The sequence below is a fragment of the Pavona decussata genome, unplaced genomic scaffold (genome assembly GCF_977016875.1).
Source record: "Pavona decussata unplaced genomic scaffold, jaPavDecu1.1 SCAFFOLD_260, whole genome shotgun sequence".
Lineage (NCBI taxonomy): Eukaryota > Metazoa > Cnidaria > Anthozoa > Scleractinia > Agariciidae > Pavona > Pavona decussata.
Genome location: NW_028145663.1, coordinates 854,388 through 872,088, shown reverse-complemented (window position 1 = coordinate 872,088; position 17,701 = coordinate 854,388). Strand labels below are relative to the sequence as shown.

The 17,701-nt window shown below is 37.6% G+C and overlaps 2 protein-coding genes and 1 pseudogene across 3 annotated transcripts in view; 2 read left to right on the top strand and 1 right to left on the bottom strand.

Annotated features, from left to right (window-relative positions):
- Window positions 1–17,701, top strand: part of LOC146456155 (aldehyde dehydrogenase 1A1-like) — a 65,152-nt gene that overhangs the window by 34,336 nt on the left and 13,115 nt on the right. Inside the window, exons 3-4 of the mRNA XM_085093406.1 lie at window positions 16,597–16,737; window positions 17,457–17,583. Of these exons, the coding sequence (XP_084949532.1) occupies window positions 16,597–16,737; window positions 17,457–17,583 (268 nt within the window). The remainder of the gene's footprint in view (window positions 1–16,596; window positions 16,738–17,456; window positions 17,584–17,701) is intronic.
- LOC146456156 (uncharacterized) lies at window positions 456–12,283 on the bottom strand. 2 transcript variants are annotated; one of them, XM_085093384.1, is made up of 16 exons: window positions 11,961–12,283; window positions 11,488–11,526; window positions 11,063–11,104; window positions 10,197–10,327; window positions 9,457–9,548; window positions 9,114–9,199; window positions 8,515–8,607; window positions 8,122–8,200; window positions 7,401–7,536; window positions 7,173–7,217; window positions 6,946–6,993; window positions 6,638–6,760; window positions 6,029–6,154; window positions 5,359–5,394; window positions 3,055–3,112; window positions 456–2,410 (listed from the first exon to the last, which is right to left on the bottom strand). In XM_085093384.1, exons 1-16 carry the CDS (start codon window positions 12,076–12,078, stop codon window positions 2,157–2,159), a joined length of 1,506 nt encoding a protein of 501 aa, XP_084949510.1. In that variant the 5' UTR covers window positions 12,079–12,283; the 3' UTR covers window positions 456–2,156. The 2 variants fall into 2 exon arrangements, with proteins under 2 accessions (XP_084949510.1, XP_084949511.1); XM_085093385.1 differs by lacking the exons at window positions 6,638–6,760; window positions 6,946–6,993.
- On the top strand, window positions 4,223–5,033 carry LOC146456157 (uncharacterized; annotated as a pseudogene).

Here is a 17,701-nt window from a genome sequence, read left to right as displayed (position 1 = left end):
ATGTAGATCGCCACAGCTGTGTGATGTTTTGAAAGTCATCCAGTTGTAGCAATGTGTTGGACACGTGGAATAGACTGTGCTTGCGACACTTGAATGTAGATCGCCACAGCTGTGTGATGTTTTGAAAGTCATCCAGCTGTAGCAATGCCTTGGACACGTGGAATAGACTGTGCTTGCGACACTTGAATGTAGATCGCCACAGCTGTGGTGTGCGTCACATGTTGACCGTAGTGTGATGTTTTGAAAGTCATCCAGCTGTAGCAATGCCTTGGACACGTGGAATAGACTGTGCTTGCGGTACTTGTATGTAGACCGGTACAGCTGTGTGATGTTTTGAAAGTCATCCAGCCGTAGCAATGAAATTTAAGGTGGCTCCATACGATTTTCACTTATAATATGGCACGCGCTGTGTTACACATCGAAAGCCAGTTTTCGCCAGTGTTCTTTCTCCCAATTCATTGAAATCACTCAAAATGTAATTATCAAGAACAAAACTGTGTCCTCGAACCCTCACTGGTAAAATAATTTCTTTGAGTCTGGAGTTTAAACTACTCTAACACAGGCGTTTGTCAGAGTGTATTAGGGTTTGATTTTAATTCTTTTCAATTTCCTTCAGTGAAATCTTCTAAAACTCTCTAAGCGGATAAATCCTGACCAGGAAAACCTTTTAAAAGAGCAAACAAGACAGGGGTTACAAAGGCAAATTCTTTGCTTTTTGCAAATTTGTGGTTTTTGCCACTGCGTTAAAACTTGTCTTATAAATATTTGTAAAAATTGAGCCCTAACTAGAACTAACTGTGCCAATTTTTAGGAAATTTCATGGAACGAAAATGGAAGTTTACTTTTTTTCATGGACCATATTGACGTCTTAGAATAGGAATTCGCCAAGATCACTATTTTGGAATGCATGAACTTTACAGCAATGGACCTGTTTTCGTGAGCGAATTGGATGAAATTTGCAACCTCGGTTGTCTTTGAAGACACAAACAACGATACCTTGGTTTATAAAACCATGACAGAGACAGTTTTCTTTGAATTGCTTTTCTTTTTCTACCCCAGGACTATAATTTGAGCTGTACTTGTTCGCTGTTTTGTTAGAGCTTGTGTCAGCTAGCGCGCTGATACTAAAGCTCGCATCATCAAATCATCAAGTGCGTGTGCGAAGTTAAAACCCTATGGAGCCACCTTAAATGAAGAAAAAATTACCTGCAACTAGTAATTAATTATTACACGCTCTCTCGTGACGCGAGCTTGGGCTGCCTGTGTTGACTATGAACAACAACTACTGATGAGTGTACAGTGCTAAATATCTCGAACTTCACCTCACATAACTACACTACCTTGATTTCAAATACTAATTGTGAAAGTGTACGGAATTATTAAAATTGTTGAATATGATTTTTAAATAACGGAAATTATAGGGAGTATTAGAACAGACCATCTTATTTACAGTCTGTTTCACCTCAAATTTAAATTTCCCAAACAGTAATTAATGTTTTCTTGGATAAATTCATTCTGCAAAAATACTAATGAATATTTAGCATAATTGTAGGCTAGGCTGGATGCATAATTACGGGGGGTGACAACTCTAACAAACGCTGTTTTGGGACCAAGCCAAAATTGTTCAGGGAATCTGGAGATTTTTCCGGGAATCGGGACACTTAGAAATTTTTCCAGGTAACACGCTATAATTCCGGGACATTGCAGAAAAAAATCGGGACATCAAAGGAGATGTATCCCAAAAATTCGACGGATGATCCAAATTTCCGAGACGTCTGAGGTTAAGAAATAGTATTGCTCAAACAGCGTTTGTTAGAGTTGTCACCCCCCATCATAATTGTCTTATTTCGAAGTGTAGGTTGTCTTAGTTTTGCTCATTTTTGACTATTTTGCACATGGCCTTTAATTAAGTAGTAAGTAATGGTCACATGCAAAATAACAGTCAAATGTGAACACAAATGAAAAAACACACCTTACTGTATGCTATGGAATTAAATAAGTTACAGTGCTCATTTAACTTTTACTTTCCATTTTTTACCGTACCAGTTTAAAATTTGTCCCTGATTTTGGAGTTCATATCTATTAAAGGCAGGCGTCTAAATTTTATTACGGTAAGCATGGTTCCATGTGAACGCACCACTTAACCGCTCAAAATTTCAACCGGCCAATTCGTCATTTTCATCATTTACTGTACATGTATTTCCTTTCTTCTGCTTTTTTCTTCTGTCTTTCATGCTTCTTTTGTCTTTCCTTTTTCTCTTCTTTCTATTATCCCCATTATCCACTCTATCACTTTCTTGTTGTTTTCCTCCTTCTTCCTCTTCTTCACCTTCTTTCTTTTTGTCACTTTTCTCCACTCCATATACATCTTGTTTTGCTCCTTCTTCTTCTCTTTTCTGTGGACCTTCATCTGTCAAAATAATTATACAGTACTCTTAATTCAGTTCGTGTATGATTATGGTTTTACCAACATGATACAGTTGAACGGGACATGCTTAAGTGTCCATTTCATCTTGGTGTCTGTATCAAGTGGGCTCTTGGAATAAACTTGACACATGTATTATTGATACAAAGACTACAGCATACAAATTTTTAAGCAACAGATCCAATTTTAAGGTCTTGAACTGACATGTATATAACTTTCTGTCAAACTGAAGAAATTTTTGTGCTTAGAAGCTTCGTGAAATGTCTCGCACTAAAACTACAATTATGTGTTCTCTTGTTTCAAAAGTTACCTAATTGGAATAGTCTGTAACTTTGCTTTGCACTGACGTTAGAAAGCCATACTTTCCTGCTCATGATAAATGAAAATATCCAGTACACAGATACATTTTGTAACTAGTGTCTGTAAAGTAAGGTAACTTTGTATCGGAGTGTGTCAATCGGGTCAGAGAAAAATGTCCATTATCAAAATTAACCAGTGCACATATTAAAAGGGCTTAGAGTGATGTGAGGACAAACCACACTGTCATAATAGGGATATTTTGCTGTTTTATTTTTATTATTTTTTTTTCTGATTCATTTTGAAATTGGAAAGTGATTAGGATTACCCACCCACTACTGTGTCCGAGAGACCAGGCTCTACCTCTTCATAATTTCCCTTGAAAGAAACCTGCAAGAAAGAAAGAGGGAAGGGAAGTATGCCACTCACACAATACCTGTCTGTGTTCAGACAGGTATTGAGTGAGTGGCATACTCCCCTGACTGCAAAATGGTCGACATTTAAATGTTTTCCAGTGTTTGTGGAAGACATTCAATCTGTTTATCATTCAATGGTTGTTTAAGTAGAATAAAACCATTAACTTGGAATTTTATATCTGACTAAATAGTCATTTAAGGACGGTGCCTACTATTGTTACTGCGCGTACGTTCTGCGCATCTCGCGATACTCAGGTTTCCTATGGGTGGTGCCTGCTAATACAGGGATATTTTTGCGCGGTCTAAAACTATACGGAGAAAATAGAACTTAGCAAATGCATTTGATATCTCGAAAGAAAATTGCGGGTAACTATGCATTTTTCAGAGATAATTTAGCTTCAATTTAGGAAAAAATCCCATTCATTGCTTTACATTTTGGCGCTTTTTAGAGATAATGTTGCTTAATTATCTCTGAAAAATGCGTGGTTACCCCCAATTTTCTTTTTGGATTTCAATAACTGTTGCTGAGATATGCTTTTCCCGCTTAGTCATAAACCGCGCAAAAATATTTACTAGGTATTAGTAGGCACCATTCTTAAATGTTTTCCAGTGTTTGTGGAAGACGTTCAATCTGTTTATCAATCAAGGGTTGATAAAGTATAGAATAAAACCATTAACTTGTAATTTTATATCTGACATTTTGAAGCATTAGTATTAGTGTTAGCATTATGGTTACAAAATGTCAGCTATAAGTACAATGTAATGGTCCAGCTCATCAACCCAAAGTTGTCAATAATATTACTATTTAAAGGTTTCCTCAGTTCAGTACATTTCATTATATAGTCTATAAACCACCCCTGAGTTGACATTTCCCAATGTTTTGTTTTGTGAATTGTACAAAAATATTTATTTATCAGCATTAAAACCTAAAAAAGATATATCAATGTCAGTAAGAAATGATTGTCGGTTATTTATTTATTTTTTTTGAAGTTGATTTCATGTTTCTTAGAACTAACTATTCCTTGAAATTTACTATAATCATTGGTCTTCAAAGGCCCAGTCTAGTTTGTACACCTATGTTTAAGTTCCTAAGAACCTGGTCACAAAGGTCCTGGCTCACGAAGAGCCTGGTCACAGAGGTCCTGGCTCGATTAAGAACGTTGTCACCTAAGTTTATAATAAGTTCCTAAGAACAACTTTACTTAAGTTTAAGTTCTTAAGAACCTGGTCACAAAGGTCCTGGCTCACGAAGAGCCTGGTCACAGAGGTCCTGGCTCGATTAAGAACGTTGTCACCTAAGTTTATAATAAGTTCCTAAGAACAACTTTACTTAAGTTTAAGTTCTTAAGAACCTGGTCACAAAGGTCCTGGCTCACGAAGAGCCTGGTCACAGAGGTCCTGGCTCGATTAAGAACACTTTCACCTAAATTTAGTTTATGTTCCTAAGAACGACTTTACCAATTAAGTTTATGTTCCTAAGAACCTGGTCACAAAGGTCCTGGCTCACGAAGAGCCTGGTCACAGAGGTCCTGGCTCAATTAAGAACGCTTTCACCTAAGTTTATGTTCCCAAGACAACTTTACCTTAGTTTAAGTTCCTAAGAACCTGGTCACAAAGGTCCTGGCTCACGAAGAACCTGGTCACAGAGGTCCTGGCTCAATTAAGAACGCTTTCACCTAAGTTTATGTTCCCAAGACAACTTTACCTTAGTTTAAGTTCCTAAGAACCTGGTCACAAAGGTCCTGGCTCACGAAGAACCTGGTCACAGAGGTCCTGGCTCGATTAAGAACGCTTTCACCTAAGTTTATGTTCCTAAGAACCTGGTCACAAAGGTCCTGGCTCACGAAGAGCCTGGTCACAGAGGTCCTGGCTCAATTAAGAACGCTTTCACCTAAGTTTATGTTCCTAAGAACCATAAAAACTGTTCTTTAATACTGAACTTAAAGTTTCCATCTTGCTTTTATTTTTAAGTTTCAAGAAGTGGTGGCTTATTGACAAGAGGGATTAAAGTAGAGCATTGGCCTATTCAAAATTATGTTTTGAGGAAAAAATCAACATTTAACTACATCACCAATTAAAACAAACAAATACACTCAACGACTCCTGTGTACCATTCATTTTTTAAGTGGTAGGGCATGGGAGGGCTGGTGGAATTTTAAGGTCACAAATCCAACTGGCCAGCTCTTTAATCCCCCATCCCCCTACCACACAACCCCTCACCTGGTCTTTGAGTAACAAAGTTACTTCCTGTTGTTCCTCCGGGAATTTTAAGAAACAAATGAAATTAGCAACGATCAGTGAGAAGTTATTAAAGGCTGGTGGTAACTGCTGACATTTTTCTTACAGATTTTTGTACAAATAAAATGAAACTCTTTTTTGTTGATTTCATGGGCTACTACATTACCTACTGCAACTGTTTTATTGTTTGCATTGTTTTTTGTAAATATACTGGAAACATGCTTATGGTATAGATAGATTTGCCTATTGTTGCCTTGGAATCAATGTGATTTACAAATGAATGTACTTATTAAATACTTAATTATGTAAGGACACCATAGAGTAATGTGAACACAGGCACTTTAATTGCATCAATTACATATTAAGCAATAATTGTATTTTGACTTGCATGTGATCACCCTAAAACTGTTGCATCTTTGTGTGTCAAAATGTCAGTCTGTACACCTTAAAGTGTCATAACATGGCTGATTGAAGATTCCTAGGTGAGGGTTTTGTTCATTTACTTATAAGCTTGATGTATAAAGTTGTACTGTATAGAAGTACATACCCGTTAAAATAAATGTGTTGTGATTCGAATATTTTTCACAGTATTAAAAAGTAGAATCATTTAATGCACAAAATGATAATGCATAAAGTGTCAGTTTCCACTTACTCGTTCTGTTAGGTCCAGGGTCTCATTTGCCTTGATCGGTTCATTATGACGTACCACTGCATCACCCCTGTGCAGGGTGAAATGCAGTGGCATTTCTTTCTTTGACCCAATCCAGTCATAAACATTCTGAAATATTTATAAGTAGGAAAATTCAATGCTGTATAGATTTATATATATATATATATCAAATGCAAGTAAATAGTATGGGTTAAGCACCATTAGCAGGACATTACTAGTGTTTGTAAGACGAGTGTAACTTTGTGCTCCCCTAAATCTGTTAAACATAATAATAATTATTATCATGGAATTGTACACTGACAACAAGGGTTTTATCAGATTATTTTGATCTGGTAAATTTTTATTAAGTTGCAGTTCTCTAAACCTCACCTTGAATTGGCCAGGCACAAATTTTCTTTTTTTTTTCTTTTTTTTTTTAATCCAAAATCGAGTTGGGACGTATAATAGAATACATTATAACCATGTGTGTGTAGCTCTATTATGAAGTTGGCAGAACTTTTATTATTGGCTCAAATCATTTGCTGGCTTTGAATAATTTGTCCAAAAAATGTAACAAGTATTTTCACTTCGATTCTGTAACTTCGTACATACCTGATGGTGTGACACCACACCAAACATTCGTGTCAGCACTCCATTTGCTGTCCTCACCCGTATGGTGTGCCCCTGAGCTGGCTCCGGCCCAGTTCTCATAAGTCGGGCTTTCCTGATTTCACGCTTTTGAAAAACATTTGCATTAATTTTCTATTTCAATCAACTTCTGGTCATGTGACACAAAGTTAAAACAGTTAAATTTCTCCATCAGTTTAATAAATGTTATAACATTTGTATAATGCTCTTCCTATACTTCAGGTGTGATGGGTATTCATTTTTCTGTGGGCATTAAATCAAGCACTACACACCTCCTTCTCTTTGTCCCCCTCAGCGTCAACAACTGTAGGTCCATTATCCTTCAAAAAGACAACAAAAAGGATGCAATTTAGAAATCATGAAAGTCGTTTTATTGGTTTCTTTCATCTTTAAATAATTTTCTGTGAGGAACATTGGCAGAATGACGAGGAATCATAAAGGAACTGAAATTAAACTGAAATTAAAGATGCATGTGATATGTTGGAGTGTATGGTCTAACCTCATCATTTTCATTCACATTTTCATTCACATGGTCTCCTGTTTTCTGGTGGTAAATAAAAAAGACATAGCATCACAAGAATGCTTAACTAACTTTCTTGTTATTGTACTACAGTTGTAGCTGTTGTTCACTTGTGCTTGATTATTATGGTGTGGTTACAAAGTATACTGAGTAGATAATTATGAATGACAATTTATAACTGGTTGAAATCTTATTAAATTCACTAACCATTTCTGTTACAGTGGTGAGGGTTGCACTTGCACGCCTTTTTCCACTGTTTTTCCGCGAGATGTCATGTTGCTGGCTGACATGCAATTCCCTATCTTGCTCTCCCCGTAGTTCTCTGCATAGGGCCAGCTGCTGTCTATAATGATAACAATTTTTACATTCTAGTTGAATGAAGTTTAAAGGGGCTACAATAGGTCACGGTAGTTTAGGTAATTCATTTTATTTTTGTTAATTGAGAGCTCTAAACTTCATAATTGGTAGAGCAAGAGTCTTTCAGTGGCAAAATCATGGCCACATAATTAACAAATAAGGATGATTTAGAAGCATTATAAAGTTAATGAAACTTTTATACGAATTTATATAAACTTAAAATAGTCGGGCCTACATTTTTCAAGTTTATCTGAAATTAAGCAACCCGTTCTAAATTTGCCCATTGGTCTCCCTTTTTGTCTGTTCTGTGTTTCTTTTGAGTTCTTCTACATTTTTAAGTCTTTACTGTGATATTTCAGTTAATTCTATGACCAGTTGGTCAGTGCTGAAATTGACTATAATTGCATGACATAGCCCATTTAACGTGTTAATAGTATTTAAATAATGGTAATTCCAAAATATCAAGTCATACATGTAGTACCTTTAATTTTATTACACTGAATTCATCCACAGGATGTTGGTTCTGAATAGTGTCATACTGTGTTCTGTAGGTTATCAGTTTAGAACTCACCTTTCCAAAATCAGGCCTTGAATCATTACTCTGACCCTTTCGTATAACCTGTTGGTATCAAAGTCTTTCAAGTCTGCACCTGATGTTAAACACATAAAGAAATACTTTTCAACTCGTGAATGTTACCAATATTCATTACTACTTTCTGTGACTACAGTGTAGTTAACTTTTACAGTCAGTTCGTTAAGTACAGTATGTACATAGGTACATGTATAGCATAATGACTTCACGAATTTGTCATTTTTGAAAAATTTCTAGTTTCTTCATAGTTGAGGTAGACTAGTTACCAATTATTATATAAAGAAGTATGCTGGAAAAATTTTTTTTATTGATTCCGTTACACTAGATAAATATACAGTGTATATGTCAGCCATACATTTCACATATTGTCACCTTCTATCCGCTCCACAAAGACTGGATTTCTCTGTGTTGATGGTACTAAGAAGATTATTACATCTTCTTTGCCATTCCCATACAACTTGAGTACTGTTATAAGAAACCAAAATTAATTTAAAGTTATTAAAGGTTTTTATTTTTAATGCAGTTATTATTAATAAATGAAATTTAATGTAGTTTTTTAAAACAACAAAGAGCACTTTCGCCCAGTGGCGGTCCACAGTCAGTTGGGTTGGTGCAGGAGCAGTTCACCTTGTTGGCATCAGCTCCACGTGCCTGGTACGTGTCATGTTGCATTATATCGGCCATTGTGATTCTTTTAAATAGCATTTGGTTCTTGCATTTACCTCCTCCCCCCTTTATACATCTATATATGTTACCATGTACTGATCTGTCAGTGTGATGGATGCCTGGTTCCCTTAGCATGGGGGCTCATGGCTGGGAGGCACAGATTTGCCAGTCATGGGGGCGGAACTCTATATATAAGGGGCTGGCTGTGTCACAAGCGGACGTCCTGATTAAATATATATATAACTGAGCTGAAAGCATTGCTTGGTTTTGTTTTTTGTTTTGTTTTTTTTTTTAGGTTGTCCTACCTTTCTGGCCATCTTTAGACTCACTATTTGCTAACCAGAAGAACCAGCTCTCCTCATCGCCATCTCTTTTCACCCTTCCAAGAAAGCTAGACAAAACAAAAACGAGGCAACAAGGTCAATCAAAGCAAATATATCATTGATTTATAATCTGTTCATACCCACATCAAACTGGCATTAACATGTTGAGTAATATCTACAACGTATTTAGATGTAATGCATTATTTTGTAACACTGCAATTATTATCCCATGTAGTTATATCCACACACAAAAATGTCTTCATTTGCATAGGTTATTAATTATTCTGTGTTACGTAGAACCCATCCAATTTCAGTAAAACACTACCTCAACATAGCCTCTCGAAATTGACCCTGGCTGGTGGGATTTAGTACGAGAGCCACTATTGCTCTTCTGTTCTCATGTGCTTGCCAGCATACCTAGACCAAAAAAAAAGGGAAGAAAAAGAAAATATCGAAATAATGATAACGGCTGTAATGATGATAAATTTGATAGCTCACATGCAATATTATGCTTTGTGAGATCACTGCATGGTTTTAGATACAGAGAGGTCGATGACATTGAAATACATGTAGTCTACAGACTGATGGTTTTAACTTTGTCAATATTTATTTTATACTTTAATGAGAAAATCACATGTACAGGGATTTGAAAAACTTTTATGTCAGAGCTAAATTAAACAAAGTAGGTGGCTATCTGAGCAATTTTTCAGAAGCATTTAGGCGGCTTCTTGAGTTCAAATAGACATCCCAATTCTGTTGCTAGCCGCCTTGTAATGAAACCACTGCATGTATATCTTTTATGCTTGCACAGATTTGATTAAATTGTTTTGATCTTAAGTACATGTATGATCTACACTTTCTTCAATAATTTCTGCCCAATCAGTTTTTTTTTGTCATGTTGTTTTTACATTTACAAAGAAAGCAAATTGTTGGCTTTGTTTTTATGTGCACCAAAGTTAAACCAAATCAAAATTTACCTTAACTTGTCATCCTGTCAATTTATTTTACACCATGCTCCAAATTTGACACTAGTAATGTTAAATATGTTTGCATTAATTGAGTCACCTCTTCAAATGAATGGTTCAAAAATGGGAGCACGGAAGACTCCTCATCAGTGCCTGAAGCTTGTACTGCAGTTTGCAGCATAGTTTCACATTGTGCCACCTCATCTGTTCTAGAGTCTCTGCATAAGACTCCTAAGGGGGAAAATATTATTTGTTACTCTCAAATTCATTCTGCTGTCAGTTGTCACAAGTAGCTGTTCAATACTGCAATTGACGTGCTGCTACCAAGATGTTATCATCAGTTCATGTAGTAAAAGCTGTTAATTCGCTTTGGTACATAAATCTCCTGCTTTTTTTCTCCTTGGCTGTTTGTGTCACGCTCCCACTAGCTAAGATTGAACGCTGATTCCTTTTTTTTTTTTAAAGAGGAACCGTAAAGAAATGTTGAAATTATGGTAGGACAGTGAAGCCCCCCCCCCCCCCCCCACAGAAGCGCTAAACATAGCATTATGGCACAGCCCTCGGAGGCTCTTCGCTCTATGTGCTTTTAATTCTGAGACTCTCTGTTTGCAAATGTTTGTTCAAAATTAGAAATACCTGCATACTGTCAAGAAACATATTTTTTTATTAATTACATGTAACCTGAATTTGAATTTATTCTCTTCTTAAAGTAACTCATTTGCTGTTTTCAACAAAGAAAGTGAGAGCAATGATGTACATTTTGTACTATTCTTTTTTTAGCTCGATTTACAGACCATATTCCTCATTTTGCAAACCGAGCGAGAAAACTTGTCAACAAGTTGAACTTTATGTTTGCATTAGGATCCAATGCTGAATCAACCAAGCCATCCAAAAAAAACCCTGTCATAATAAATACCAATGTGCTGATACTAGATCAACAGTCAGCTGAGTGGTAAATTGACCTACCTCCTAACCCATATGGATACAAATCCTCTACAACTGTCCCAGCTACAGATTAAAATATAAAATAATATTAAATATCTATTTATTTTACTGTAATATACTCACATAGAAATTAACAAATGTAATTTACACCAAGGATAATTAATTTGATCGAACCACGATCAACATATGCACATGGCAACATCCCAAAACAACTCTACATTTATGTATGAGCAAGGTAGTCAAATTAAATTGTAGCAATAAATTATTGTTTTACACCCCACAATAGCTGGGTGATTCCATACTGCCACTTTAGATCATACTTTTTTGACATTTTGTGGATTATTGTTGGACTCTATAATTTGTTTACGCGATCAGGCAATAAGATTATAGGCAAATGCAATGGTTTGAGACAATAAAAAGATTTATAAACAAGTCTGCGCATTTACCTCTTATTCCATCTCCATGAAATGGTGTGCCAAAGAACCCTGAAACAGACATTGGATACATGTATGTTAGCTGTTGATCAAATTGCTAATTGAATATTAGAAGGTCTTACTTGTGATTGAATTATATTAATTTAATCTCATTTAAGTAAATAATTATTTACTAAAAGTTTTTTTGGCGGGTTAATACATGTAGTTATGCACAAGTTTTGGTGGGTTGTGACTATTCTTTTGGTTTCACAACAGTCAGTCATTTTATAATAAATTACATTGACAGTGATTTTATGTAGTTCATTTTACTTGTACATTGTATATGCATGCTTAAATGTATAGCTTTTCAATAAGCAAAATGTTTTTTGTGTAACACAATAGCTACAATTACAGTCAAACCTCCTATAAGCGGAATGACTTAGTGTCTGCTTATGGGTGTCCACTTATAGGAGGTATGCATTAGCGAAGGTCTTTTAAGAATTTACCTGTAGTAGAGGTGACCACATTGATTGGTTGCGTATTTGTAGATGTCCTTGCCCGGGGGGTATAACGTGCCCTTTGCCTTTCAACTTTATAAATGAAAATGCGAATGAATAGTACCATTAATAATCTGACCACTAATTTGAATTGTAAAATATAGATTAAGGCAGATGCTTGGGGCTTTAAACCCTTAAAACCCTGATATGAACACACAAATTCTAATTTTACATGCTGACTGATATGCTTTTCTTGCAGTTTTAGTTCTGAAAATTTTGTTTTAAATCAAGACAATTTGTCCTTGTTGATGATTCTCCTTGCTTTCATCAACGGTTACAGTAATTCCCTTGTGAAAATTTTTCCGAGATCTCGCCGAGATCTCGGCCGAGATCGCGGGCGAGATTTTGGCCGCCGAGATTTTCATCTCGCCGCGATCTCGGCCGAGATTGCGGCCGAGATCTCGGCGCGTTGATTTTCATCTCGGCGAGATCTCGGCCAAAAACGCGCCGAGATCTCGGCGAGATGAAAATCTCGGCGGCCAAAAACGCGCCGAGATCTCGCCAAATCTCGGCGGCCAAAAACGCGCCGAGATAAGTGGCGAGATCTCGGCAAGATGAAAATCTCGGCGGCCAAAAACGCGCCGAGATAAGTGGCGAGATCTCGGCAAGATGAAAATCTCGGCGGCCAAAAACGCGCCGAGATTAGTGGCGAGATCTCGGCGAGATGAAAATCTCGGCGGCCAAAAACGCGCCGAGATCTCGCCAAATCTCGGCGGCCAAAAACGCGCCGAGATTAGTGGCGAGATCTCGGCTCGGCGGCCAAAAACGCGCCGAGATCTCGCCAAATCTCGGCGGCCAAAAACGCGCCGAGATTAGTGGCGAGATCTCGGCAAGATGAAAATCTCGGCGGCCAAAAACGCGCCGAGATCTCGCCAAATCTCGGCGGCCAAAAACGTGGAGAGATTAGTGGCGAGATCTCGGTGAGATGAGAATTTCGGCGGCCAAAAACGCGGCGAGGAATCCCTGGCAGGATCTCGGCGAGCGAGCCGCAGTGGTGTACTGAAAATTTGATCGTCAGGGCCCAGTTGTTCGAAGCCCGATTAAGCTAATCCTGGATTAACGCAAACTTTGACTCGAGTGTAACTGCTAATCAACAAAGATTCTTCGAAAAGATTTTTGGCCCTCAGCTTTTACTTAGACTTTTCTTACCTTTAGCTCGAAATTAGTCTTTAAAACCATTTTTAACGAGCGCGATGAAAAGCGCCGATTAACTTCTAATCGTGGATTAGCGTTAATCGGCTTTCGAACAACCCTGCCCAGACGTGAAAGTAAAGCTTTTTGGTTTGAAATTCTAATCAGCGGAATAACATTGGAAGGATACTCATAACCGAACTACGTTTTCAAGACGCCCCTCAGCATTTTCCACGAAAAAGTGAATATATAACCTCTGTAAGTAAACAATCACTTAACTTACTTTCTACCGTATCATTTGAATCATTACGGCTGGGAAATCTGGACAAAAGAGCGAAACTAAGCGGTAAGCTTATGATGTAAATGAATTATGCCAACTAACTGCTTCAAATTGAAAACGAATATAGAAGTTGTGAGTCACCAACAATTTATTTCAAAAATTTTACCTTCGAGGTTTCGAGTTATAAAGATGAAATCGTTCGTGTAGCTAATTACGCTTTGTGAAAGCTTCTATCGATTTCTAAACAAACTCTTTTACTCTCAGTGTTTCTTTAAGCTATTAAGTAAGATGACATACGGATAAAAAATATAAGAAACTAACCTCTTTCTCAATCAAGACATATAAGGCTGTGGAAGAAAGCCATTAAAATCTCAATTTGATGGTCACTTCCACTGAGTTGATTCTTAACACGCTTATAGCTTAACGAGCTTGAATATCCCTTTAGCAAATTTTAAGTCCTCCTTCTTCAGCACATTAATTATCCAGAACATTCCGTAAAAAATGTACGGTGACTGAGTTCATAGTGTGCAGTTCAGTTTAGTTCAGTTAGTTCGGGTACCGTAGTTTGTTAACTTAATCAGCATCATTTTGGTTGACCAGTGCCCATCATATCCCTTTTGTGCTATTCTCCGGTTGACCACAGGTTCTTTTATCATGATTTCCAGCCATAAACGAATGGTTAACTTGGCATGAAGCTTAACTTTTCATATTTTCTGCGGTTTTATAAGAGCAGGATTAATTTTTGTGGCCTCGCAAACCTCAAATTTCAGTCAAACTATTTTTTAGCTTACGCGAGCATCGCCGGGTGGCGTGATTGAATTAACCAATCACATCGCCCAATTCACGTTGTTGTTGAGGACTTTCGCGCCATTTGTCAAGTGGCAAGCCGCGGAGACGGCAAGTTGTTTACGAGGATTGAGAGACAGATTGTGAGGGAAAAGAGCACAATCAAATATGTCGACAACTGAAGACAGTGTAATGAAAAGGGAAAGAACGCGTTTTCAAAAATTGTGCTACCTGTACCGAAAAATCGTTCGCAGCAGGCATTACGACATGATAGTAAATAAGTATGTTAACGAGCGTCCGGTATGAGTAGCGGTCCTCTCACTTTTATCGTATTAAAGACGCGCACTAATATTAATCTGCCGAAGTGCGATCTCGGCCAACAATTTAAATCAACTAGTTGAAGCTCATCAATTTCCAGTTATAGCATGAAAAAAATGAAAGTAAACAATATTTTTACCGAGGGTTAAGCTGAAGTTTTAACTCATTCAAGCTCATAACTTAATCCTTACCACTGAAGAGTTCACATGTCTTCGTTTCGAATCTGGCGAAGATCGCGGTGTCTTGTCGAGATCGTGGTTGTCTCGGCAAGATTTTGGTTTTCTCGCCGAGATCACATTTGTCTCGGCGAGATCTCGCCTGTCTCGGTGCCCCTAAAAATCTCGCCGCGAATTACTGAAATCTCGCCTCCCTCGGCGAGATTAACGCAATCTCGGCGAGATCTCGCTGAAAGTTTTGCCCTCTAAAAATCTCGCCGCGAATTACTGAAATCTCGCCGAGATCTCGCCTCCCTCAGCGAGATTAACGCAATCTCGGCGAGATCTCGCTGAAAGTTTTGCCCTCTAAAAATCACGCCGAGAATTACTGAAATCTCGTCGAGATCTCGGTTACCTCGGCGAGATCTCGCTTACCTCGGCGAGATTAACGCGATCTCGGCCAGATCTCGCAGAATTTTTTTGCCCGCTAAAATTCTCCCCGAGAATTACTGAAATCTCGGCGAGATCTCGGTCAACTCGCCGAGATCTCGCCAATCTCGGCGAGATCTCGCTGAAATTTTTGCAATGTCGAAAGCCTCTTTCATGATTGGGAGTGCTTTTTTTCGGGTTTCGAAGTCATAAAGAGTAAAATCTTCCACAAATCGAATTCCGTTCAATGCTTCTTTATTTTCAGGCCTCTTAGCGACACGAAGAAATTCTCTCTTGAAAGGTCTGCTATAGAGTTTAGCAATGATTTGTCTGGGTTTGCCATCTTGTTTCTTGCCGGTACGGTGTACGTTTTCTATTTCGCCGATGTCATCTTGGAAACCAAGAAGAGTGAAGTAATTCTGTATTATCGTAAAGCAATTTTCGTCATCCTCTTCAGCCACACCCAGCACCCGAATATTAAAATCTCGTGAATATCTTTCCAAGCATTCTACTCTTTTCTTCAACTCCATGTTACATTCTTGAAAAGACTTCTCTGTTTCATTTAGCGTTGTATTCAAGCCGCCAACATCTTCTTCGAGCTTCTCTACTTTCGGCTTCAACTGGTTGATTAATTCATCAATTTTTGAAATGACGTTTTCAATCTTCGCAAATCGGGCATCGGTGGTGTTTTTAAAAGTTGCGAGTTCGTCACTAATTATTTGCATTTGTTTTGTAAGGTCACTTCGAAGAGATTTGAGCTCTTCAAGAATGGCGTTGTTCATGGTCGACTCTTCCTTCGTTACCTTTGACTTTTCTTTTGGTTTCCGCTCAACAATTCCTGCTTTGCCTGTTCTTTTTCCTGATCTAAGTCGTACACCAGACATACAGCGCGAAAGGCTAATTCTAAGTCAAAAATACGTTTGCTCGGCACGGAGCTCAATATGACACGTCTTTACTACATAGTGTCCAGTCACAAAGTGAGTACTTGTTTTGATGAAACTATGTGGTGTTGAGTGTTTTTGGTAATGATGCAAACCAGGCTTTACCTAGATTATAACCATTATACAATCGTGGTAATTAAGTAAACATGTCTAGTTTGGCCAGAACCTTATGCATCTACATGTAAATTGCACGTGAGCTGCTCTATTGATTGGACAGCTTCTTTTTCCGTGTTTGAACTCATCAGCCCAGCGGAACCAACAGAACCGTGTGGTTTTGTTCAGAGAAATATGTGTGTAAAGTTTCTGGTTGAGGCTTTGAATAAATAGTTGATGAACATCTTAGATCTGTGGCTTGCCACTATTTTATTAATGATACATGTATCAGTCCTGTATGGTTTCTAAATATAACTTCCAAAATATTTTGGGACTGTTAAGAACTATGTGGTCATCCAACATGACCAGCTGTTGACATCACAGATGCAGCAAAGACAGCAATATTTACTTCTTCCTCATTAAATTCAGTATGAAATGTTTTCTTGTTCCAGGCTGATGTAGACAAGGCTGTTCAGGCAGCTTCTGCAGCTTTTAAACTGGGGAGTCCTTGGAGGACAATGGATGCTTCACAGAGAGGTCGACTGCTGTACAAACTGGCGGATCTTATTGAGAGAGACTTGGACTTGCTGGCTGTAAGTGACCATGAATAATTTTAAAATTTCTTTCTGTTTTTGCATTAATTAATGATGGGCTGAGTTATTGATGTATTACTGCAGCGGTGGAATTTTTTTTAGATCAACAAAAAATTTGTCAAATACTTGTGAAATTGTTGTGGCTAGTCTGACGTGGCGTGTCGTCTAGGCCAAGAGACTCTTCAGAGGCCTTCAGAATTTATGAGCAAACTTGTTGAAAATCACTCCCAAAGTCCCGTTCGCAAATTGAAGATATTAGCAGTCTGGTCCTCCATTACAGAAGGATTCCCAACCGCATGTACATGAGTTGAAATTTATCTGAATAGTCCTTTGGCTGAGACGAAACGCTTTGTCAGACTAGCCATGAACATTTCACAATTCAATTCAATTCAATTCAATTCATTTTATTTGCCATAATTTAACCACAAAATACAACATAAATACATTAAAGATGATACACAATATTCCTACTATTACAATACTCCTACTAAACTATTTTCAAGATGAAATGTGTTCTAGGAAGCCTATATAGAAGCCTGGGGCTTATTAACAAGTACTGTATTTGACAATTTTTCAATTTCTTTATTGTATAAACAAAAAGTTTCATTGTTATTATTAACAGTTTTTTCCAAGATTGTGGCTTCTCCAATTTAGCTCAATAACAGCTCAAGACAGAAAAATCCATTTACTAATTAAAATAATAATAATTCTACTTTTAGTCCATGGAGACATTGGATAGTGGGAAATTATTTGCTGATTCTGTAGATGATATGGATTTAACTGTGAAATGCTTCAGATATTATGCTGGCTGGGCAGATAAGATTACAGGAAAGACCATATCGGCAGGTTAGTGTACGACATGCATTTTATGATGTCATAATTGCCTCATCCTTATGGGATGGGATGGGGTTTAGAAATTTTTGTTCTGACCAAAATTCGTTAATCCCATCCCATCCCATCTGTA

What these genes read in the sequence shown, in the direction of transcription:
- LOC146456156 (XM_085093384.1), bottom strand. Translation starts at nt 12,078, where the DNA reads ATGGTACTATTCATTCGCATTTTCATTTATAAAGTTGAAAGGCAAAGG. An exon ending in AGGGGGACAAAGAGAAGGAG is followed by an intron (nt 6,761 to 6,945) that starts GTGTGTAGTGCT and finishes GTTTTTCAAAAG; the next exon opens with CGTGAAATCAGGAAAGCCCG. An exon ending in TCTCTCGGACACAGTAGTGG is followed by an intron (nt 2,411 to 3,054) that starts GTGGGTAATCCT and finishes TTATTTTGACAG; the next exon opens with ATGAAGGTCCACAGAAAAGA.